Below are 26,211 nucleotides of genomic sequence, written 5' to 3'. Positions count from 1 at the left end.
CAGTTAAAGAATTTTTAGCTTCTATATACAAGTAGCCAAACTATGAAGTTACTTCACATTCAAACATTGTTTGCTTACCACTTGGATAAAAGATTAAACCCAGAATATAATTACTTGGCATCTTTAATTTATAGTATAACCAAATGAAAAAAAAACAAAAAAACTTTCAGTATTTATCTCTAATCCAGAGTATTTTAATAATAAGGTGTGACACCTTTTGACTACTTGTATGTGAGATATACAGGGTGTTCGGGATAAATTTGACATATTTATAATTAATTATATTTTTCCGTAAGTTACATGTATTAACACACACTTCTCTTCATTTAAAAGTTTGGACCCTTCTTCATTCATATACAAGATGTCAGAAAGGATGGATAGCTGGAACCCACCTGAATCATGGAAGAGAATAACTTGTATCATGATGATTCGTGCCCGCCATCAAAATAAGGATATTACGACTGCTGCCCAATGCTCCCTGAATACAGTAAAAACAATCAGGCATGAACTAGAGACTTGCAATGGTGACTACGAGGATGTAGCAAGAAGAAAGATCCCTAGCAGACGATCTGATTGCGTTCGTACAGCAGAATTCCTCGCAAATCTGCAGGAACAGGTGTTGAAGAACCCTGGCATTGGAATTCGGGCTTTGTTCGTGGAGTTGCTAACTGTAGTCAAGCCCTGGATAACAAGGGTAGCCAATGGTAGGCCGTATGTATGGCAGCAGGATTCGGCCCCTTGCCACACCTCTGGGAAAAGTCAAAAATGGTTGTCTGAAAATTTCTACGACTTCACCAGTCCAAATGTTTGGCCTCCAAACTCCCCAGACCTTAACCCCATGGATTATTTTGTATGGGACGCAGTTGAAAAAGACACCAATCGCACTTCCAGTAATACAAAAGCCCAGTTAATGGATAAAATTAAAACAGTTTTTGCGGCCCTTCCCAGGGAGACTGTAGCATCAGCTTGTTCGAGGTTCCGAAGCAGAATTGAAGCTGTGATCGATGCTAATGGTGGTTATTTTGAGTAAATCTTGTTGATAGTATTGTAATTAACTCTGCCTGTAATGTTTTTTTGTCAATTCATTAAATTTAATAGATACAAAGAAGATTTTCTTTTTCCTTACGAAACTGTCAAATTTATCCCGAACACCCTGTATGATTTCTGCATTACTTCAACTTTGGTATCTCTTCTGGGTCTGGCTTCCACTGGTGACATTTATTAATGCTCGTCATTCGGTTTGTTTACTTCCTGGGGACCAGAGAAGCTCTAACTTGTTGGTATGTTTTTGCCTGTTACTGAGTAGAATCACCACTGAGTTTAGTAGTGATCCTTTAGGATCACTCGGTGAGATTTAGAGTGATCTTGTAAATCACTCGGAATTTTTGGAATAGTCCCTGCACTTAAACATACTTTGATAAGGGTCGATACCAGTCTAGGTAGTGGCTCTTCCCATAATACATAGCATTTCTAAATCACTTAGGGAATTGAAACAATGTAGATCACAATATAAATTAAATAATACTTTAATAGATATTTCCGATATTTCGGCAATGTCTCATTGCCATTTTCTAAAGGAACTTACAAAAGGCAGGAGCACAACAGGCCCTAACAATACAGTAACTGGAAATGAAGATATGAAGCTATCTTTCTCCTAGAAGTCCTGATGGTGCCCTCTGGTGGGCTAAGTAGGCGTTCTTGGCCATTGGGCTGAAGGTCTGCTGATGTATGCCTCCCAAATTTGGGGCAGTCGCATACAACCAAATTTGTTGAGGTTTGGAGAGTTTCTTAGGGCAGAGGCTGATTCCATAAATAATCTTTCGAATTTATATTTGCTCCGGTGTATTATTTTTGCTTTCTTCCACCGTATTCTGTGGCGAGTATCCAGAGCATGGTCTGCAAGACCAGAATGGCTATATTTGTAAAATTAGTAGTGATCCTTTAGGATCACTCGGTGAGATTTAGAGTGATCTTGTAAATCACTCGGAATTGCAAATGCATAACCAACGTATAAGCCTATCTACAAGAATACATAGCATTATATACACTTCTTAAAGATTGTGTGCTTTGCATTATGGGATACTAATATAGTATTTGATGCAAAGTCATTAGCCTCTATATACAAGTAGCCGGGTCATGAAGTTACTTCATGCACAAACATTGTTTGCTTGCACTTCGATAAAGGATTAAACCAATAATATAATTTTTAGCATCTTTAATTTATTAGTTAAGAACCTAATATATGACTTCTTTTCTTGGATTGCATAAGTTGTAAGATGCAGTATTGGATTATTATTATTTCAGTACCTTCCATGGAGTCAATAAACTCATTGTGGGAGTGCCCATTCAACCAGCAACATATCTATCATAATGAAATTTGAAGTTATTTGCACTCTCTGCATTCACAATGTGCACTGGCAATGCATTCTGCTTACCAACAACTCTCTCCATGTAAAAAGTCTCCATACACCCTTCTTCACCACATCTTTATACAATTTTATAAGGGGAACAGTGAAAGTTACAAACTTAAGAGCAAAAATACAGGAGGCAAGGTTGAGATGGTTTGGTCATGTGATGAGGAGGGAGGACAAGTATGTGGGAAGAAAAGTCATGCAGATGGATGTATGGGGGGGGGGAGGAAATGCAGGCAGCCAAAGAGGAGATGGAGGGAGCTGGTGGTGGAGTAGTTGAGGATGAAGAACTTGTATGTGGTTACAGCCCAAGACAGGAGGATGTGGAGAAGACTCACAAAAAAAAGCAACCCTACTTAAGTGGGACAAGCTACAGAAGAAGAAGATAAATAACTAGTTTGAATAAGAGGATGACTGACTGATAGATATTAAAAAAATGTGTCTACAAGATTTAAGGTGATAGTGGTGTACATCAGGGATCAGTCTATGGTCCATTGTTATTCATTCTTTACGTTAATGACATTGAGAAAGATTTAACAGGAGACATATAGCTATTTGCTGATGATGTAGGGATAGGCAGGGGTAATCACAAATGCAACTTACATGCAATACTTGCAGAATGATTTCAGGAAGATGAAATTGTGAGAATGTGAAATGGCTGTCAGTTCAGTGTTTGTGAATGTAAAGCTATGCACTTTGGTGTAATGATATATCCAATATTCTATGCTAGAAGAAACTGACCAGGCTAGGGATCTTGTACTTTAGTAAATAAGAAGTTGAAGGTCATGGGTCATACTTTCTAACCAGCTTTCTAGCTAACTCGATTTAGTTTACATTTGACTATTAACATGAATGTCTCATCCAGTTACAATAGAGAACCATTGATTGAAAGCCTCCTCAACATCTGGATCCTTGTCTTCTCACTTCAGTTTATGGAATTTTCCCTGTTGTCTGTCGCTCGATGCCCATTCTTCTCGCAATTTGTCCTACTGGCCTAACAAAGGTGCAATTATAGATTTTGAAACACTGATTATCTCTGCCAGCTGACGAAGGCTGGTGTTAGATGTTTGACTTTTTATTTTGTCAAGTAAGGTTTATTTTATCTGCTAATGTTAGATCTTTCCTTGGCATTTTCTTGACAGATGCCTTATAGAAACAAAAATGTAAATTGCTACACTGTTTTGCACTTTTTACTAAAAAATTAACACACACCTGTTTTAATCAAAAGTACACTATAGCGTCACTGTAAGTAGCATCATTATGCTGTCAAAATACGTCCTATCTATGCAACTCACTACCCATTCGCCCAATAAAGCAGCAAGGTAGCCCAAATAAGTGAAGCAACTTTGGATGACATTCTCAATTTGTTTTTGTTCTTCAACATTTGTCCCAAATAAACAGCTGTCCTGATTAACTGATGCCCCAGTTAACTGGAATCTACTGTATTAGGATAAAATACATATAGCACTGCACCAAATAAGTTTCAAAATACAGTGCAGTACTGGTATAACATTGAACTACAAGGGTGGTCTGAAAAGTTCTCGGTCTAACAATGAAAAAATGAATTTATAATTACAAAATTATTTTTATTTTTCAACATAATCTCCCTTAAGACTAATACATTTATTTCAGCACCATTATCCCATCCCTGTAGTGGTTCTCAGTAAGATCTGCAAAATACCCCTCTACAGCTGCAATCACCTCTTGATTCAATGAAAAGCGCTGACCAACAAAGAAGAGTTTTAGTTTTGGGAAGAGATAGAAGTCAGAGGAAGCCAAATCTGGGGAATGGGGTTGATGTTCCAACAATTCATAGTGCAGATCCCTTAATTTTCCCATTGCCAAAACACCTTTGTGGGCAGGTGCATTGTCCTGATGAAAGATGGTTTTTTTTCTTCTGCAAACTGGGTCTTTTCTCACGAATTTTTTCGTCTAGTCTGGTTAAAAGATCGGAATAATATTCCCCGGTTATTCTTTTACCCTTTTCAAGATAATTAATAAATAAAAATGCCTTTAACATCCCAAAACACTGATGCTATGACCTTTCCTGCTGATGGAACCGACTTTGTCTTCTTTGGCGCTGAACAACTGGCTTCTGTCCACTGTTTTGACTGCTGTTCTGGTGTGTAATGGTAAATCTAAGTCTCATCCATAATAATGCACAAAATCTGTTTTATTCTTGTTAAAATGCTCCAAACACTGTTCAGAGATTTTCATGCACATGTGTTTTTGATCTGCTGTGAGCAAGCATGGTACCCATCTTGCACAAAGCTTTTTCATTTGCAATATTCATGCAAAATATATCTTACACGTTCTTTTGAAATGCCTATATTCTCAGCAATTTCATGCACTTTGACTCACCGGTCATCCAATTCCATATCGTGCACTTGATCAATGATTTCTGGTGTTGTTACACTTTTTAGACGCCCTTCACGTGGATCATCTTCAAGGCTGGTACGCCCACGTTTAAACTCGGCAACCCATTTCTTAATTGTCGAAAATGAAGGAGAAGAGTGCCCATAAATTTTTATGAACTTCGAATGAATTTCTTTTGGCATTAAACCTTCTTTTACAAAGAATTTTATAACTGCACAATACTCAATTTTATCCATTTCAAGGGATACAGACAACACTTTTGCTTCAGGCAGCTGTATAAAGCAAACTACTTGATAGAATGTCGTGCAATTTCTCATGAATGCTTATGATAGATGTACCAACTTAGAAAAAAAAATCTTGCTGATAGTGTTGCCATTTATGGCAAGGCTGAGAACTTTTCAGCCAGCCCTCGTAAGCAGTGTTTAGTATGAAATATATATTGTGTAATGGGGATTTATGAAATGAATATTTTTGTGTCTTAGTTGCTAATTGTATTTATAAATATACCTTGTTTAATTTCAATTACAGAGGGTGTATTAGAAGACTATGCTACAGAAGGCACTGACAGAAAAGATGTTTTTTTTTATCAGGTGAAATATTTAAATTTGAAGTATTTCTAAGAGAAGATTTTTCATTTGCTTAATAAATTGTTAATAGAGATTATAGCTGTCAGGGGTACAGAGTACACTTGGTTCTCATCATTGCTTTTAATGGATGAAGGGGTCAAATCTTACTTACATAGAATTTGCAGAATGTAACTTTTACATAAAAGAGGATGATCTATGTATCATGCCTGAAACTTTAAAAAAAATGGATGGGTAAGTGAGGTAGTTGTTGATAAACTTCAGAAAGTAAAGATGCAGATATAGTCCACAAAAAGTTGTACACTTATATGTTAGTGGTGTGGTTGGACTAAAAGTTAAATAATCTAGGTGTACTGCTCTAGAGACCACATATGGAACTCTTTGTGTCACTATCTCCATTTAGTAAGGCTGTAGTCTCACAGTGTACACTGAAATTCACCTGCTACCTAAAGACATTCAGAAATATCTGTCTCTGCAACATGATTCATACCTGCTATGTTAACAACTGATTTTTCCTCTTCATGTCAAATTCTATTATTTTCCACGTGTGCTAACCATTATTAACAGTATGTCTACTGCACATATTCTTTTAAAATGCATAAGCTATATGAAGGCAGTTACTTCACCATGTTGTTGTTGAGCCCAACCTATTAAGAGGAAGGTGAGAACAATAAACTAGGTTTCCATAACAGAATTGAAGATAGACACCATCAGCATATGAAGCATCATCATCATCGTTATTATTATTATTGTGCGACATCTCCAAGGAGTTGAAGGACTCATCGCTGGAGGGCACTCTGCTATACACACTTCTCTATTTCCTCTACTACTTAATTCTCCATATACACACAACAACACTACCATCGACGCCATCCATCACCACCAATAGCAATGATGTATTCAGGCAAGTAGGAAAAAGGAGACGGCTATTCTATGAAATGTGAAGATGATCTTCTTCAGTGGAAGGCAATCTCGAGTAGAGAGATATCATTCATCTTTCAAATAAGATTTTATGGTGACCACACTGCATAATTGAGAAGGTAACATTCATTGTATCCACAGAATTGGATAATGGGACTTATTTGTGCCTTTGGCCCACTGAAGGTGCCCATAGTGTAGGTGTAAAGGATTTTTTTTTTTTTTTTTTTTTTTTTTTTTTTTTTTTTAATATCATCAGAGAGGACACATGAAAAAAAAAAAAAATCCTTGGTGTTAACTGAAATAGCCAAATAGAATTGAATCACAGATCTACAGAACTGTTAATGAAACAACGAAGTAACATGAAACACAGTAATGAACTTTTATGAAAAGTACGGATATTTTGTATTGAAAATAACAGTACATCATTGGTGTGGGGAAAGAAAAAGTAATTCAAAGAATAGGAATACAAAGTAAATACAAGCTGATTTACCGATTAATAACAGTTGCCACTTGCTAGAAAAATAATATTTTAAAAAAAAACATTTTTAATTACATAACATTGAGAATCTTCCCAAACTTTTTTTTTGGTATGGGGAGAATCATTCCATTTTAGGTTAGGCCACTGTAAAAGTGCTTCACAGCTTTCTTTCAAAAGTCATTCATATTTAAAATTGCTTCTATGGCAAAGACAAGCTTCATCCTATAGGATTAATATGAATACTATGCTGCCAGATTAAACTTGAGATGATCAAATATTCAATGTAATATTGATGTTCATTAATTTTTTTTTTTCCACAGAACCCCAAAGTATATCAAATTACATTCACATGGGATCTGGTAAACACCAGCTAAAGATAGAGGCGACAGTTTGTTTTTTTGCAGATAGTAAAAGATGAGAAATTTTGTTTTTAGAAAAATATATGGTATTAAGGTGAAACTTCTTCAAAATTCTACCAATAGGTTCAGATATGTCAGAAATATAAGGGACTTGAACTGTACTATCTTATAAAAATATTCTTAAGTGTTTGAATATAGGAGTCAGTTATCTGTTGGATTTGATGAGGGTTGTAACCATTTACTTTCATCAAAGTTTTGATAATGAGAGGAGCAATCATTATGCACTCATTAATTAATGGCGTGATAACACAATGTTTGGGAGTTATGATGAGCAATTTTTTGATCAATACATCTGCCAGTAAAGGTAGATTTCTAATGTAAATTTAGTTTAATCCTTTATCCAAGTGTGAGCAAACAAAGTTTGCACCTGAAAATATCTTCAGGACTGAATATGGTGTTGTGGTTGACCAAGTACCAAAGGTTGTGTGAGTAAGAAGGATGTCCAAGAATGATAAACTACTAGCATTTTCTTATTTCATGGCGAATTGAATACATGGGTGAAGGCTTTTTATCTGATGTAGAAAGGTAGTAAGTTTGCTTTCAGAATGAGATCAAACAGCAAAAACATGATCGACGTAATGAAACCAAAGAGAGGATTGGGGACAAATGGATGAAAACAAGGTATCTTCCGGGTGGTTTAAAAAATAGTTTGTCAAGGTAGAGATAGAACTGTGCCTTCAGTCTGTTTATAGATCCTGTTTTTCAAGCTGAAATATCCTGAGTGTATAACAAATTCAAAAATCTTCACATTAGGTTAGGAAAATAATCATATAGAAAAACTAATACTCCATTTACCAACATTCTGTTGGTAAATAGAGAAATGACATCAAACTGACTAAAATATCTGACTCTTATATTTGAATATCCTTGATTTTATTATTATTATATTATACAGGCATCTCCATGGAGTCAGAAGACTCGTTGCAGGAGATCCATTATTCATACAATACCTATCATATCTCTCCTTAAACGTATCACTGATGAAGCACTCACAGCCACCTCTGTCAACCCATTCACCACCCTCCAAGCAAAAAAATCTACTCCTAACACCTTTGCTAGCCACACTCTTACACAATTTAAACTAGTGACCCCTGTCATATATTGAAAAAAGTCTTCATTGTCAATCCTAAAAAAAAAAAAATTAAAAAAAATAAAAACTTTAATAACTTGTGCTTCTATCATGTCTCCTCTTTTTCACTTATCAGCTAGTTTTTGAAGCTCACAGACCATCAATTTCTTCTCATAGGGAGCATTCCACAGACCTGTCACAATCTTTATTACTCACCTCTGGATCCTCTCCACAACTTCATCATCATGGAATCCAGGTGTCCAGATCTGCACACAGCAGTCCAGGTGTGGCCTTATTAAATCCTTATATAGGGGAACAATAACTTCTATATTCTAGCTTGTTAATGTGTTCTTCAACAGCCACGTAATCTGATGTGCTGTTTTGGTTACCTTTACAACATGCCCTCTAAACTTCGACTCCTACACAATCACCCCTTCAAGTCCCTGGCTTCATCAATTTCCTGTAGTTCAGTTCTATCGATATAGTACACAGCTTATGATATCTTCCAAAAGTTCATCACCTTATACTTGGCCACATTAAACTGGCATCCATTTACTTTGCCCATACTGCTAGTCCGTTTAAGTCTTCTGCAGAATCTCTATATCATCTTCAATTACCATTGCTCTTCCAAGTTTAGCATCATCAGCAAACAACTGAATGTTTCCTGTCAGATTATTTCCTGTGTCACTGATATATACAAAATAAACAACAGAAGTCCAAGTACAGAGCACTGTGATACACCACTGGTCACTTGCCTTCTCCTGGACTCAATTAATCCATAAACCACTCTCTAATCCAAATCACCAAATTCATATCTATTCCCATTTTTCCCCAATTTGTGCAATAGTGTTCTGAGCAGATTCTTGTCAAATGCCTTCGCCAAATTAGCAGTATCAATGAGTAGCCATTTCTCTATCCAACTCCATTGTCACTTTATTATAAAAAGTAAGCAGATTAGTAAGGCAAGACCCTACCCTTCACAAAACGATGTTGTCCCTTATAGAGTACCATATTCTTATCCACCTAGTCCTGAATTCTGCCTTTCGCCAATTTCTCCGACACCTAAACCACCATTTCCTGAGATGCTGGTTGCCATATAATTTGCTACTTATGTCCTGAAGCCACCTTTTTTTTTTATGCAGTTAGACTATTTTGCCCTCTTTCTACTCCCAGGGCTTAAACTAAACAGCTTGGTCAGAAGAGCTGATAATTCCCATGCACATTCTCATAATACATGGGTAAATATGCCATCTAACCATGGCTGTGTTTTTGTTGATATTCTGCAGTATTTTAAGTACCTCCATTTCTTCAGCCTCTTCTCCCATCAACACTTTTCTTCGGCACTTCTTTTAAAGTCATCCTTCCATAGTCATTCTTCCTTTTACCTGCCACATAGCAGAAGAACTCTTGGGGATTTCTTTTGGCCTTCTTCATTATACATGTCACCTTTCTTGCCTGTGCCTGGTACTGCTCAATGGCATGCTCATCACCTTTTTTTTTATAATCCCTCCACGACCTTTTCTTTGTGTGCAACTCCTGCTTAATGAAGCTATTCATCCATCTAACTCCTGTCTGATTTATCCTTCTGACTCTAGGTATACATTCTGATACTGATTTCCTCAAATACCTCTTGACCCATGCACCACAAATACCTCTCTCCCTCCAAATTCTTATGCCATGGCACTGCTGAATGTTCACTCCTCAGCTTGTCACAATCACCTGCTTTGTAATTCCAGAAAATTCTGCATGTCTGGAAATGTTCAAAGTCAAAACTACATGATCACTTTCTCCAAGCAGACGTAGTGTAGTTAGATTGTTATATTAAGTTCTCTACTATGATGAGATTCAGCACTCTCATACCTCGTGTCCCCTCCATTACCTTCTCTGTCTGTGACCATTCCTCCTCCCAATCTATGTCCCCATAGTTGAAATCTCTCATAATAATTACTCAACCTATATTCATCATAGAACACCAGATAGGCTCAGATGAATTGCCCTCTGAATTCCTGTTCTCCTGGTGTACTTGCTCTTCTTTTCAGCTTCGATTCATCTGCTATCATTATCAAAATCCCCCCCCCCCCCCAACCTGTTCCTTCTGTCCTCTGAAGACACCAATCCCTTGCATTCTATTCCTATAACTATATCATTCTTAATCAACCAAGACTCACTAATGTCTATAACTTTTGGCTAAGTTTAAGTAAACAATGCCAAAAACTCCTTGCCCTTTTTTCAAATACTTCTGGCATTCGTATAATAAACTGCCGTACCCCCCCCTTCTAGCCAAACCTCCCTTATGGCTTGTGTTGTTTCCTTCACTAAAGTTAAGAAATTGGGCTGCTGTATTTAGCCTCATGTGATCACTCTTCCACTTGCGCCTCCCAGAACATTCTAGTTTTCCTGACTGCACTTCCGGACTCTCACTGAACCACACTCTCTCAAGACTGCTCACACCAAATCCATTGAGATGCAAGCCATCCACCTCATATAAATCATTCCTTCCTTCAAACTCACTTTACATATCCACAAGTTCCACACTATTCCTTCTGCATAATCTGTGTACTGACTCATTTGCAATCATAGCTCTCTATCTCAACTTACCACTCTCTTTCATATTGACAAACAGACTCATAACTTTTACTTTCTCACTCTTCTTTTTGCATGCACTAGCAACTCTTTCATGGTCTTAATTGGTCCAATGCAATTATTTGTAGGATAACTTTGAATACACTAATTTATCAATTAATTGTAATTGAGAGGGAAAAAGATTTGTTTGCAAAGTATAAATAACTAACCAATAATAAACGGTCATTATATACATTTAATAGTTCAGTTAAAAACTATAGGGAAAGACTAATCTGATGATGAACCAATAATGTTGATAAGTTTTTCTGATTCATTTAAGCATAGCAGGAATAGTCTTGCAGGAAAATTAATAATTTTCTTTTATTTGTTACTTTTCTACAAAATAAATATTGCTTTTTTCATTTATGTATAATATCCATATTAATGTAGTTAACTCTCGCTATAGCAAACACTTCTCAAAAAAGAAAATATAATAAAAATATTATATAACAACCAAAACCCATAAGTACAATGATATGGTATGTGGAATTTGCTATAGTAAATTGCTTACTATAACAAATTATTCTGGTTAATGAGTTTGGTGTAGTGAGAGTTGACTTTATCAGCATATATATATATATAATGCTAATCATTAATGATTAGTATAATAAATATATCTTAAATGTTATATTGTGCTCCTGTATTTCTTGTAGAAGGGCTTATGTGTTGGTTACACATGATTATTAAATAACTTAAGGAATTCATGACGTATACTAGAATATAAATTAAATTTAACTGTAATATATATTTCCAATATTTCAGCAATGTCACGTTGCCATCTTCATGGGAACTTAAGATAAAGACACGTGTATGCAGGCACTAACAAACAAACAGTAAATGAGTACAAAGCTACTGTTTTTTTCTAAAGTCCCCCTAGCGGGCTATATTAGGTATTCTCATGCATCCAAATTTGTTTAGGTTTGGCATGCTTCTTAGGGCTGAGGCTGATTCCATGAATAGTCTTTCAAATTTGAACTTGCTGCGGTGTATTACTGTGGCTTTCTTCCACCTTATTCTGTGGCGTGTATCCAGAGCATGGTCTGCAAGCCCAGAGTGGTTGTACTGGTGAAACCGAATGTAGTCCTTGTGTTCTGAAATTCTGATATTCACTGTCCTGCCTATTTGGCCAAAGTAGGACAGTTTACAGCTGCAAGGGACCTGGTATACACCAGGTAGGTCTAGGGGAAGTGGTTGGTCTTTAGTCGTGCGGATAAGGGGTGCCAATTTTCTATATGGTCTGTAAGAAGAGGTCAAGTCAATTTTTTTTTAGGATTTTGGTAATTTTTTCTGAGGTGCCCCAGATGTATGGAATGGTGATGGATTTAGAGTAATCTTTGTTGTGAAAGGGGGGGGGTACTGGTTTTAGTATTTTGGAAGGGGGGTATCCATTGGCTGACAAAGTGTTAAGGATGTGATTTAGTTCAGTGGTTAGGGCTTTGTCATTTGAACAGATTAGTTTAGTCCTGTTGTATAGTGTCTTAATAACTCCATATTGTTGTGAGGGGGAAGGGGGGGGGATTGTTGGTGAATGTATCTGCCTGTATGGGTGGGTTTTCTATAAACTGAGAAAACCAAGGTTCCATCAGGTTGGCAGGTGACTAGTGTGTCTAGGAAAGGGAGGCTATTGTTTCCCTCTTTTTTCCAGGGTGAACTTGATTCTGGGGTGTTGGTTGTTTAGGTGTGTTAAGAAGGAGAGGAGTGTATCCGATCCATGTGGCCAACTAGCAAACACATCATCAACGTAGCGAGGCAATATGGTAGGTTTTTGTGGGGCAAAGTTTAAGGCTTTCTCTTCAAAAGTCTCCATAAAGAAGTTGGCCAAGGGTGGGGAAAGTGGCGAACTCATGGCTGTCCCCTCTATCTGTTTGTAGAATTTTCCCTGCTAAACGAAATAGCCTGAATTCATTGTGAACTGAAATAGGGCTGAGATATCGGGAGGAAATTTAGCTTGGATTAGCTCTAAGGTTTCCTTGAGTGGGACATTTGTGAATAAGGAGAAGATGTCAAAACTGACCATTATGTGAGTATGTTGGTTAGACTAACATACTGACAAAAAAAAAAAAATCCAAAAAATACTAAAACCAGTAACCCCCCCCCCCCCCCTTTCACAACAAAGATTACTCTAAATCCATAACCATTCCCTACATCCGGGGCACCTCGGAAAAAATTACCAAAATCCTAAAAAAAAAACACGACTTTACCTCTTGTTACAGACCATATAGAAAATTGGCATCCCTTATCCGCACCACTAAAGACCAATCACTTCCCCTAGACCTACCTGGTGTATACCAGGTCCCTTGCAGCTGTAAACTGTCCTACTTTGGCCAAACAGGTAGGACAGCGAATATCAGAATTTCAGAACACAAGGACTACATCTGTTTCACCAGTACAGCCACTCTGGGCTTGCAGACCATGCTCTGGATACATGCCACAGAATAAGGTGGAAGAAAGCCACAGTAATACACCGCAGCAAGTTCAAATTTGGATGCATCAGACTGCCCCAAATTTGGGAAACATACATCAGGAGAGCTTCAGCCCAACGGCCAAGAATACCTAATATAGCCCGCTAAGGGGCACCATCAGGACTTTAGGAAAAACAGTAGCTTCATCCTCATTTACTGTTTGTTAGTGCCTGCGTGCACGTGTCTTTATCTTAAGTTCCCATGAAGATAGCAATGTGACATTTGCCAAACTATTGGAAATATATATTAAAGTTAAATTTAATTTATATTCTAGTATACGTTGTGAATTCTTTAAGTTATTTAATAATAATCGTGCTCCTGTATATGAAACTAATTACTGAAATTATAAAATTTTAAATTTTTTAAAGGCAGATGATGAGCACTATATTCCTCGGGCAGTACTATTAGACTTGGAACCACGGGTAATTCATAGCATCATGACCTCACCATATGCAAAACTTTATAATCCAGAAAATATTTATCTTTCGAAGGCTGGAGGAGGAGCAGGGAATAATTGGGCTGTTGGATATACCCAGGTTGGTATGGCATCTTAAGTGCTTTTATTGAAGATTATTTGATAAAGAATGATAGCATTTAATCATAAGATTCAGCATATAAGAATAAAAGATGAATCTATAGTAATTAACCAGGTCTTATGTCTCTCAAGTATTGGGGGATGGGAACTGTCTCATATAACAAAATAGTTGAAGAATGAAATTGTCACTCATCCACGAAGCTGGAGCCAAAATAAACATTTAAGTATTAAATGTTTATTTTGGCAAAATTTAGAAATGATGCACTCCTGATAAATTGCACATAATTTCTTTACATGAAGTCTCATGATAAGCCGTGATGTATATAAAACAGTACTAAGTGTATTGAGGACAGAATGCTTCATTTTGTAAACAATACACCCAGCACTGGTTTAAAAAAATTGTTTTGAACTTGGATGAATTGATAGATGAATGTATCCAAGGATATTTGGCAGAGAGAGACTTCGCTGACAGAGAGCAATATTGTGACTGGTATATAACATTTTGCCACAGTAAAATTGGATAAGACAGAGAAATAAACAGGATAGTAGGTTTTATTAATGATTGAGAAAGAGTTATACCCACTGAAAGCAGAAAGCCATGAATTATGTAATGGCAAAACCTGTGTAGGTATTTGGTGTGAGGTGAAAATAAACAGGACATGTTTTGGCTTATGTTTATTATTGTTATTATTATTATCTGAGGCCTCCAGAGAGTCAAGGACTCATTGAGGGAGGCCATAAATCCCAAACCAGCTATCATATCTTCCCTTAAATTCATTCACACTAGATGCACTCACTATCCCCTAAGGGCAAATTATTCCACTCACTCTCTCTGGTGTAAAAACCTTGCTCTTACTCCTTTCTTGACTGCAAATAAATTTAACTTCCGTAGATGCCCCCGTGTTCTCTCCCCACCTTCCATATAATGAAAAATTTCATCAGTTGATATCCTATAACACCATTAAAAAATCTGTAGACCTCTATCATATCACCCTTCTTTCTTCTGTTAATTAACCAGATTCTGCAATCTGTCTTCATAATCTAAATTCCATAATCAAGATATAATGTTAGTAACTCTTCTTTGCACCCTTTCCACAGCTTCTTTATCCCCTTGGAATGCGGGAGACCAAATCTGCACACGCCTTATAAAGAGGTGAAATGACTTCCTTATCCTTACACATCAAGGTTTGTTTTAATGGCAATTATCCACTGAGTTGTATTTGCAACTTTTGCTGTGACCTTTGAAGTTTAAATTCCTATCCACCAATATTCCAAGATCCCTTGCCTCATCAGTTTCTTTTAGTATAACCCCACTATTATAATATGTCGCTGGAACTCTAATCATGCCAAAGTGCATAACTTACTAACATTAAATTGACAGCTATTTTCATTTGCCCAAATTTTTGGTCTATTCAAATAATTTTGTAATTGCTGAATATCAATAGCATCCCTGATTGCCCTGCCTATCTTTACAGCATCAGCAAACAGTTGCACATCTGATGTTAGATCCTTCCTGATGTCATTAATGTATACATTGAACAATAATGGCCCAAGGACTGAATCCTGCGGTACACCACTGGTCACCTTAAATCTGGCAGATTCACACCCACTGTATACCACTTTTTGTTATCTGTCTGTCAACCATACCCTGATCCACGTAAAGAGTTTATATTCCAATCCCATATTCTCCAGTTTATGCAACGGCCTTTCATGTGGTATCAAAAATCCAATATTATCATAGTGTATCCATTCCCTTTATCCAACTCGGCCGTAACATTGTTATGAAATATGAGCAAATTGCTAAAACATGACCTTCCTTTAGTAAATCCATGCTGTTCCTTGCAGAGTATAGCATGTTTGTCTACCCATTTCTGTATACAAGTTCTTACCAACTGCTCTAAAATCTTCACTACCACACCAGAGATATTGATAGGGCAGTAGTTAGACACACATCAGTTTTTTTACCACCCTTGTACAATGGAACTATCATGCATTCCTGTATCATTCCTGAGCTGAGATTAAAATTATATAATGGGGTTGTCAACTACGCAGCCTTTTGAAGGCAAAATAATTTTGGTAAGACTTACAAGAGTCACAACCTTTGACCGATGCGATAATATAGGAGTACGTGCATGGCAAGGTTGTAATAGCTTGTAAGAACTGCTTTGACTAATTACACATCGAATTTTAAGGAGCTTACTAAGAAGATTGATTCAAGGAATGCCTCTACTAGTAACTAAATAATAAGTAACTAAAATTATTGTGTTTCGACTTTAAAATTATTCTACTTGTTACTTCATTTAATGTGTTTCAAATTAAACTTTTTTATTTCAGTAATTTTTATTAACCCTGTTTTATTCTCTCTCTCTCTTTTCTCTTTTTTTTATTTTGTTCCTCTTTTTTGTTGTCGACTCTTTATTTTTTTCCTGGTAGATCGTGAAGAGATGCATGGATGCGAGCCTCATGCAGCTTGCAAGCCATGTTGTGGCCACCCCTTTATATAAACATGTGAAAGGTGTAGCCAATTCGGCTGAACATTCCTTTAGTAAACGGGCTGATGTTCCATCTGTCCCTGTAGACAAATTTTTATCCAGATTATGCAACAGCTCTGCAACCTCATTTTCATGAATCTCTAACTTTTCATTCAATGTAGCAGTAGCACTGTGCACCATGTTACATACACCTAGTTGATGTATCTTAACAAAGTGAGCACTCATTACCTGAACAATCTCATTATCTTCCGACACTCGAGTACCATCTGCATTCAATAAAGTTATTCTTCCACATTCATTCTTTCTTTTACTTGCAGCATAATGATAAAATTCTTTTGGATTGCCTTTAACTTACATGGCAAATTTCTTTTCCTACTCCTAAGTAGCTTTCCTCATAATATTTGTTACTTTTCTGGCCTGAGCTTTTTATATTTCATAACTTCTCTCACTCTTATTCTCACGATATTCTTTCCACATCATCTTCTTCTTGTGGATTTCTTGCTTAATATGTTTAGACATCCATTTCAACCCCCAACCTATTTATTCGTCAAACACTAGGGATGCATTCAGATACCACCTCATTTAAGCACTTTTTCAAAGATTCCCATGCATTGCTGAAATTTTTCCTACTCAGTAACTGATACCATGGAACCAAAGATAGTATTCTCCTAAGTTGATCATAATTTCCAGCTTTGTAGTTCAGATTAAAACAGATTAACCTGTTTTAATCAGAGCATCAATACAATAGATACTTCCCAAGAAAGTGCAACATGATCACTGTCACCAATTGGTTGTAAAATAGCCATATTCTTGACAGAGACCCCCCCCCCCTGACACTATGAGCAAATCCAAAACTCTTTGACCTCGAGTTCCTTCTTTCACATGCTGCTTGAGAAAGTTGTCTCTCAACTTTCTGAATTTACAATTCAGTAAATTCCTCTTCTTTCTTATCATGAGATTTATCTTGTACCCAATCAATGTTTGGAAAATTGAAGTCACCCATAGTGATCATTCGTTTGGTACCCATAAGGCTAAATTGGCAATGCATTTCTTCCCCCTGCAATTGAGCTGCCAGATCTTAGCAACATCCCACCATGTATTTCATTCTGTTAACCACCACTTCACACCAGATAGACTCAAATTCACTGCTACGTGGGACATTATTACAATCATTGTTTTCTTTAATAAGTTTAGTTTAATCCTTTATCCAAGTGTGAGTAAAGTTTGCGCCTGAAAGTATCTTCAGGACTGAGCTAAGGTGGGGCAACACCAAGGCAATTCATGACAAAGATGGAGAAAGCTAGGAGTGATGATAGCTTTTAAAAGCTATCATCACTCCTCTCTCAGTATCTCCCATAATGCAAAGTACATCTCCTTGTGGATATGTGTAATGCTATGCATTAAGGCAAGGGCCACTACCCATACTGGCTTTGACCTCTATTGAGGTCTCGTCAGTGGGAGCCAGGCCCAGTAGTGGAGACACCAAGGCAGAAGCAATGAGAGGTCATCTCCACCTATGGGAGTTGCCAAAAAGTGTACAACCTTATTATTAAATTACTCTAGATTCAGAGAAAGCTGTTGAGAGTTTATTTTTCACTTGGTTAGACTATAATAAGTTCAGTTTAATCCTTTATCCAAGTGTGAGCAAACAAAGTTTGCACCTGAAAGTATCTTCAGGACTGGGCTAAGGTGGTGCAACACCAAGGCAACGCATGGCAAAGGTGGAGAAAGCTATCATCACTCCTATCTCAGTATCTATCAAAGCACATCTCCTTGCGGATATGTGTAATGCTATGCATTAAGGCAAGGGCCACTACCCATACCAGTTTCGACCTTTATTGAGGTCTCGTCAGTGGGAGCCAGGCCCAGTAGTGGAGACACCAAGGCAGAAACAATGAGAGGTCATCCCCACCTATGGGAGTTGCCAAACTAAACTTATTATAGTCTAACCAAGTGAAAAATAAACTCTCAACATCTTTCTCTAAATCCGGAGTAATTTAATAATACGGTTGTACACCTATGGCAACTCCCATAGGTGGGGATGACCTCTCATTGCTTCTGCCTTGGTGTCTCCACTACTGGGCCTGGCTCCCACTGACGATACCTCAATAAAGGTCGAAACCAGTATGGGTAGTGGCTCTCCTTAATGCATAGCATTACACATATCCGCAAGGAGATGTGCTTTGCATTATGGGAGATACTGAGATAGGAGTGATGATAGCTTTCTCCACCTTTGCCACGAGTTGCCTTGGTGTTGCCATCTTAGCTCAGTCCTGAAGATGCTTTCAGGTGCAAACTTTGTTTGCTCGACTTGGATAAAGGATTAAACTAAACTTATTATAGTCTAACCAAATGAAAAATAAACTCTCAACATCTTTCTCTGAATCAGGAGTAATTTAATAATAAGGTTGTACACCTTTTGGCAACTCCCATAGGTGGGAATGACATAACTGCAAGGAGATGTGCTTTGCATTATGGGAGATACTGAGATAGGAGTGATGATAGCTTTCTCTACCTTTGCCACGAGTTGCCTTGGTGTTGCACCACCTTAGCTCAGTCCTGAAGATACTTTCAGGTGCAAACTTTGTTTGCTCACACTTGGATAAAGGATTAAACTAAACTTATTATAGTCTAACCAAGTAAAAAATAAACTCTCAACATTGTTTTCTTGTATCCCTAACTGGACTTAAGTCATCTGATATCATTAGTAGCACTCCTCCTCTCCTATCTCTTCTGTCATCACTCAATCCCACTTACCGTATCTGATTCTGATAGCCAGGTTTCACTAATGTCAACGATCTTAGGCCACATCGTATTCAATAAAGCTACGAACTCAATCCTTTTGTTTCTAATGCTCCTGGCATTTGTATATAAACATAATAAATTACCTTCTTCTTCTTCTCTTGAGCAGGATCTTCCAGTCTCCTCTATTCCTTGCTGTTCGAAAAAGTTCCTTATATGTTCTGCATCCCGAGATGTTCTTTATTAATTTCAGCCAGGTAATTCTTGGTCTTCCGGGTCTTCTTTTTTCATTTGGAAAAGTGTTGATTAGGACATCAGGAAGTCTGTCTGCGTCCATGCGCACAGTGTGTCCAAACCATCTCAGTTGTTGTTTTCTAATTTTTTCTATTATTGTCTTTTTATACAATAGTTCTTGTCTGACTGTGATGTTTGTTTTCTTTTCTATCCAACTTGTTCTATTTATTTTTCTTAAGCATTTCATTTCAAATGCCAGCAGTTTTTTCTCCTCTCTTTTTTTAACTGTCCACGCTTCTGCTCCATAGATGACTGTTGGTATAATTATTGCTTCATATAATTTGATTTTGGCTTGCTTAGATATCTTGTTTGTTTTCCAGATTTTCTGTAATTTTCCCATGGTGGTCCATCCTATCGCTATTCTGTGTTTGATTGTTTTGAGTTCATCTATTGTTTCTGTTAGTTTTGATCCAAGGTATATGAAGTTGTCTACTTGTTCTATTTGTTCTCCGTTTAGGGTGGCTGAGATGGTAGTTCTGTTCCTCCCTTTTTTCATCACTTTTGTCTTTTGTATATTTATTGTCATGTCATATGTTTTACAGGTTTTGTTTAGCTTGTTGATCAACTTTTGTAGTTTATTTGGGATTCTTGCAAGAAGGACGAGATCATCTGCATATTTGATATTATTTATGTTTAAACCATTGACATTGATTCCAGGCTCATTGTTAATTGCCTTCTTTACAACTTCTTCTAGATATATGTTGAATAGGCATGGGGGATAATGAGCATCCTTGCATTACTCCTTTTTGGATCTCTATGGGTTCTGTTGTGAGTGTGTCCTTTTTAATTATTGCATTTGTCTTAGAGTAATATTTTATTAGAAACTGTATTATATATTTGTCTATTGCTTTTTCTAGTAGAATTTTAAGAAGGATTTCTCTGTTGATGTTATCGAAAGCTTGTTTAAAGTCCACAAAACAACAATATAGTTCTTTATGGTCTTCCCAGCTGAGTTCTGCTAGTTGTGCAGTGTGAAAATTTGGTCTATTGTTGAATAGTTTCCTTGGAAACCAGCTTGTTCTATGCCTATCATTTCTTCATAGGTGTTTTTTAATCTATTTTGTATAATTCTTATGAATATTTTATAGGTGTGAGGGAGTAAATTGATTGGTCTGTAATTTCTGCAGTCTCTTTTGTCTCCTTTCTTGTATATTGGGATGATCTTTCCAGTTCTCCACTCATCTGGGATCTCTCCTGTTTGTAGTATTTTATTGAATACGGTTGTTAAATATTCTATCGATATGCTGCCTCCATATGACCACAGTTTAGTAGGGATTGTATCAATGCCTGTGCTTTATTGTTTTTCATCTGTTTTATTGCATATCTAACTTCTTGTAAAATTTTTGGGTGATTATTATTTTCTTCTATTGTTGGCATTGTAGTTTTGTTTCCTTGGTGGAAGATAGTCTTAAAATGGTTTGACCAGATTTTTCTTATATTCAATATTCCCGGTTTCAGTCATCTTGTTGTTTATCATTGTTACTGCTTTTGCTGAGAATTCCTTTGTAATTTCTCTTACAGTATCATGGAAGAATTTTAGGTTGTTTTGTTGGTATGCTTCTTGGCATTTCTTAGCTTTTTCTTCTAACCATTTTTCTTTGGCTTTTTTGCATAGGTTATCAACTTTATTTTTTAGTGCTCTGTATTTTTCTCTATTCTCTTCATTGTTTTGTTGGTTTACAAGTGTCTTGGCCTCTCTTTTCTCTTCTATGGTAGCTATGATTTCTTGGGTTATCCACTGTTTGTTTATTTTGGGTTTGGAACCTAGAGTGTCTTTTGCAATTGATAACACTGTTTCTTTTCCTTCTTCCCAGATTTTCCGCTGTTCTGGAAGGTGGAGGGTTTTAATTTCAAGCACATCTGTTCTAAAAATAAATTACCACCTAGCCTATTCTTATAACTAGATATGCAATCTATTTGGTATTGTTCTGGAATTTTCTCTTTTCCCTCCCCAAGACATACTTAAAACGTCCGAACATGAAGCATATTTTTCCACCTCTTTCGCCATATGCATAACCATGTTTGAAGACATTCATATCTTTATCACATTTGCATACCATAGCTGAACTTTCCCACACATTTTTCCCATTCCTCCCTTGATGATCTAGTTTTCCTGACTCTCTGCATTAGGTCTCATACCAAGAAGTAATTTCCCCAGGCTTCTTATGTCAAATGAATTCAAGTGCAGGCCATCCTTCTTATACAAGTCTTTTCTGCCATCAAACACACCCTACACACATCTAAAAACTCACATCCATATCTTCTACACAGCCTGCGCATAAAATCATTTGCTATCATTGCCCTCCTTCTTAACTCAGTACTGTCATATCTGGGTAGTAATCCAACAGTTTTTACTCTCTCACATTTCTTTCTCGCTTCTTCCAACAGACCTTGTCACTACTTAAATTATTTGTACTACCAGAACTACCATCTCTTTTACTTTTCTTTTTTGGTTTTCAATTATGTTTGTCATATTTTTAATTTTTGCTCCCAGGAAACTAGAAGTGGTGACTTCCCAGCAAGCACATATTTTAAAATTGAGTCACCATACCATATGACTTCTTTTTTTGTCTTAGAATTTAACTGAACTTACCTTGTTGTTATTAATATTTTGACTACCAAGTTCAGTACTTTCCTGCCTGTTCTTGTTCTGATCCTTTTTCTTATCCTGTCTAAGTTTAATCAAACGTTTATCCAATTCCCTAGTGGATTTTCTAATTATTTCTTTTAATCGAAATATTTCTAATGTCAACTTTTCCTCAGATAAATATCATCATCACTGTAACAGTACTTTTGTTCATCAGGACAAACACTCTCCTTAGTAGCAACAACTTGAGCTTTAGACACTGCCTTGTTATGACAAGTAACAAGGCAGTGTCTAAACAGTGTTTATACAGGATAAGAAATGTTGAGTGAGATTAGAATAAGCAGATAAGATTAGAAAATATTATTTGTTGATGTGACTAACTATGGAAACATGGATTGGCAGTAGGAAGCAGCATGTTCAAGACTTTTGTGCATTGTTAAGAGTGTTGTATTAGCAGAATGTGATAGTAAATGACATTTCCATGCAGCCTTGGATTAATGAGAATACTGTGATCTTGGCATTGGAAGTAATCAGGCATATATCTGTTTTAAGACTGGGAAGCAAAAATGAGGAATGAGAACATCCCGAATTATCATCATCAAATTCCTGACATGTATCCTTAAAGGGTGTGCAGAATATTATGATAGTACTACATGAAAAACTTCCATCATTTACTAACTTCCTGTCAACAATTTTCCTCCAGATCAGCCTGTTGTCTCTCAAGACCCCAACATTATAAGATCTTATATTTCTGTCTTCTAATGCACTTTTTACTGTATCAGTCCACCTATCTCTTGGTCTTTTTCCCTGACAACCTGGCAGAGAACACTTGTTTTGCTAATCTTTCCTCTCCCATTCTATTTAAGTGACCATATCACCTGAGATTAGCACTGCTAACACATTCCCAAATGCTAAAATATGTTTTTAATATAATATTGCCCTTGATGCCATCTGTTCATGCCACTAATATTTTTGAGGACTCTCATATCTGTGGTCTCTAATCTTTGGTCAAGTGTTTTATTTTTAACCCAGCTCTGATCCACAAGTTAAAATTGGTTTGAACACTATCTTGTATACAGCTCATTTAGTGTTTTGACTAATTTCTCTCTTATTCCATATAAATTTATTCATTTGGCTTCTTACCATACTGGCTTTGTTGATTCTTTTGTCTATTTCCATATTTAATTTACCATTTTCACTAAAAATTGTGCCTAAGTAACTGAAATGTTTTCATTGTATTTGTCTTGTTATTGCTGATTTTCATACCAACATCCAGATTTATAGAGTAGAAAATTATAAGAAACCAAGGCTGAAGCCAAAGAGAGAGAGAGAGAGAGAGATGGTATATATTGTATTATATTGGTGGGAATGTACTAAGTAGACGAGATTTGGGAGTCGTGGTGGATTTGGGTTATATATGGATTAATCTTCATTAACTTTACTGTATATATAGTAAAAGTAATAAAGATGGTACAGGGGATTGTCAGGATAATTGAAGCATACTAGTAAGTTGCAAACAAAAACAATAACAACAAAAAAAAAAGTGATTGCGCCAATACATAAGGCAGCGCATCTTGATTCAACTACATTTGCACCATTGTGTGCAGATTTAGCATTCTGAATTTCTTGAGGAGTGATGAAAAAACATTGGAAAGCATTCCAAGTTGAATAACTTAGTCGATAATTAATGGAATGTGGACTAGAAGGATAGATCTGCTAAAACACCACCACCTTGCTTATTGAGAACCTGAAGTAGCTGTTGTCATGTTTGATATACTCAGAGCCAGGGGGTTCTAATTTCTGTTCCTTGCAATCTTTCACTCTGTGTGAGTGATACCCAAACATACTGTGGAGATACAGAATCTCCCTTATCTTTGAGAGTACAGCAATAAAGCAGCTCCACAGGCTGGTCACCAGATGGTGTATAGTAGGGATAGCCAAAAGAAACATATAAATTTATTTCCTAATAATTGTGGTAGCATCTGTAGCAACCCTCTTATTTTGCAGTCAAAGTTTCTGCAAAATGAGAATATATTCATGAATATTTTGTGTTTATGTTTGTGTTGCTGTTTAAGAAGGAAGAACGTCATTCGCAATTATTATATTTTTCCTAGTAATATATTTATTAAAGCCATTGTTTAATTTACATAAAAAACAGTTTGTATTATTAAAAATGTACAAGTAATTATTATTATTTTTGTATACTTTTAGAACTTCATGACAGTAAGTGAACAAAAATAGAGTAAAAAACGATTATTATAACTTTCAAGAGAAATGGAAGGGAAAATGTTGTTTTGTTAAAGTTAATGGGTGTGTTCTGTATCATTTGTGTAAATACAATATTGAAAGAAGTTTTCACAGAGAAACAAAAAATATATACTTCATAACAATGTGAGAAATCAAGCACAAGATTCAATCTTTAAAGTTGAGTCATTCTTGTTAAAATAAAAGCCATTTCTAAATGGCAAATTATTAAGATGTGCTGTTGGTGAATCTCTTGATGCTTTTCAGAAATATTGTTTGCCATACAATTGGCAGTTATCATGAAACTTAAAAATAAATTTAAAAAAAATTAAAAGAAGAAAGACGTTGAGTCTACTGGTTTGTATAAACAGCTATGTAATGATATATAATCCAGTGTAAATGATTAGCACTTCAAATTGATGAATCTGTTAAAGGCAGAGTGCAATTAATAATTGTAATAAGAATGGTTTGTGATTAAATAATAAGAGGAAATGCTAACAATTTTGCAAGTTAAGGTACAAACAAGAGAAAAGGACATTTATCAAACGTTGAAGAATTTTATTTCAAGCTATTTTCAAGGATTTTTAATTTCACTTAAAAATGTGCAGATGTGTGCAGATTTTTAAGTGAAATTAAAAATCTACCATATTTAGTTCATTATGAAGATAAGTGACATTAATGTAAGCGAACATAAGATTTTGAATTCTAAACATTAATTCTACATTTTTCATTTGTATAATTTTATACTCTTCTACTTCTTACTGATATGTCTCCATTATTGTTTGCATTTGTACTTTTTTCATGTCGTTTTGTGTTTTTTGGCTCTTGCCAATCCTTCACTTAACTTATATGAAAAGCTGAAATGTTTTCATTGTCTTTATCTTGTATGAAATCAAGGGGTCAATGATAAGTGCATGTAAATTATGTCACAAATTCAAACAGTTATGGACATTTCTTAGACATGCAAGAAGTAATGTGCTGAACCTTGAAAGCTCTCCAGTTAATCACCAGCTTTGGAACAGAATCATGGATTTTTAAGAGGTATTTATCTGTGACAGGTTTGGAATTGGGAGAGTCAATTTGTGATGGAAATAATAATTGGAGTAAAAAGAGTAAAACATAGTTTTTTGAATGTTGAATTAAAACGCTATAGCTATGATACATTTATGCCAGAGATTGTTGGAGATTAATTGTATTTCAAGAAAATAAATCTTTTATTTAAAGATAAAGGTAACTTAATTTTTGTGAGACCAAGACTGAATTTTAAAATTATTAGTGCCATCTACGTCCATGATGTTTACTTATACATGCACAAGATCTGTTATATTTCTGGAATAAGAGAGGTGTTTAAAGTTACTGGTATGATGTATGTTGAATTTCCTGTTTTCAGTGTTCTGTTCTTGAATTAATGCATTCTTTAATCTTTTTTTAATTTAGGGTGAGAGACTCTATGAAGAAATCTTTGATATTATTGACCGGGAAGCTGATGGTAGTGATAGTCTAGAAGGATTTGTTCTTTGTCATTCTATTGCAGGTGGTACAGGATCTGGGATGGGTTCCTACATTTTGGAAAGGCTGAATGATAGGTGTGTAATTTTGATTTTCTAAAATAAAGCGTTGACTTACATGTGGCATATTAAAATATAAATTACATATGTATATAACATTGCTTATGTATTCAGATTATTATTTATTCAGACCTCTTGAGCTATTTCAGTGGAATCAACCTGTGACAGTATTAATTGCACGAGATGGAATCCTCACCATCCCAGACATGTTTCCCATAATGTCATTTTGGTCAGTTCCTGAGATTTGTGATGTTTATTATTTGCTGCTGAATAGAAACTCAGATTTATTGGGAAAAGGAAAAGAGACATTGAATTGCTTGTGGCTGAAAGTATCCTAAAAAGATATCTCACTATGATAAATAATCAGTGCTAAAAGCTAAGTTGTGATTGTAGATTATCACTCATGG

At 36.0% G+C, this 26,211-nt stretch overlaps 1 protein-coding gene across 2 annotated transcripts in view; it reads left to right on the top strand.

Annotated features, from left to right (window-relative positions):
• Positions 1 to 26,211, top strand: part of LOC150100142 (tubulin gamma-1 chain) — a 78,272-nt gene that overhangs the window by 29,074 nt on the left and 22,987 nt on the right. For both annotated transcript variants that reach the window (XM_090403277.1, XM_090403278.1), the window contains 3 exons: positions 5,316 to 5,377; positions 13,711 to 13,878; positions 25,674 to 25,822. In XM_090403277.1, the coding sequence (XP_090259403.1) occupies positions 5,316 to 5,377; positions 13,711 to 13,878; positions 25,674 to 25,822 (379 nt within the window). The remainder of the gene's footprint in view (positions 1 to 5,315; positions 5,378 to 13,710; positions 13,879 to 25,673; positions 25,823 to 26,211) is intronic.

Source organism: Typopeltis vanoorti, chromosome 13 (assembly GCF_054136105.1).
Source record: "Typopeltis vanoorti isolate ZY-2024b chromosome 13, IOZ_Tvanoo_1.0, whole genome shotgun sequence".
Classification (NCBI taxonomy): Eukaryota; Metazoa; Arthropoda; class Arachnida; order Uropygi; family Thelyphonidae; genus Typopeltis; species Typopeltis vanoorti.
Note: the sequence above shows the minus strand (reverse complement) of the source record. Positions and strands in the feature narration are given on the sequence as shown.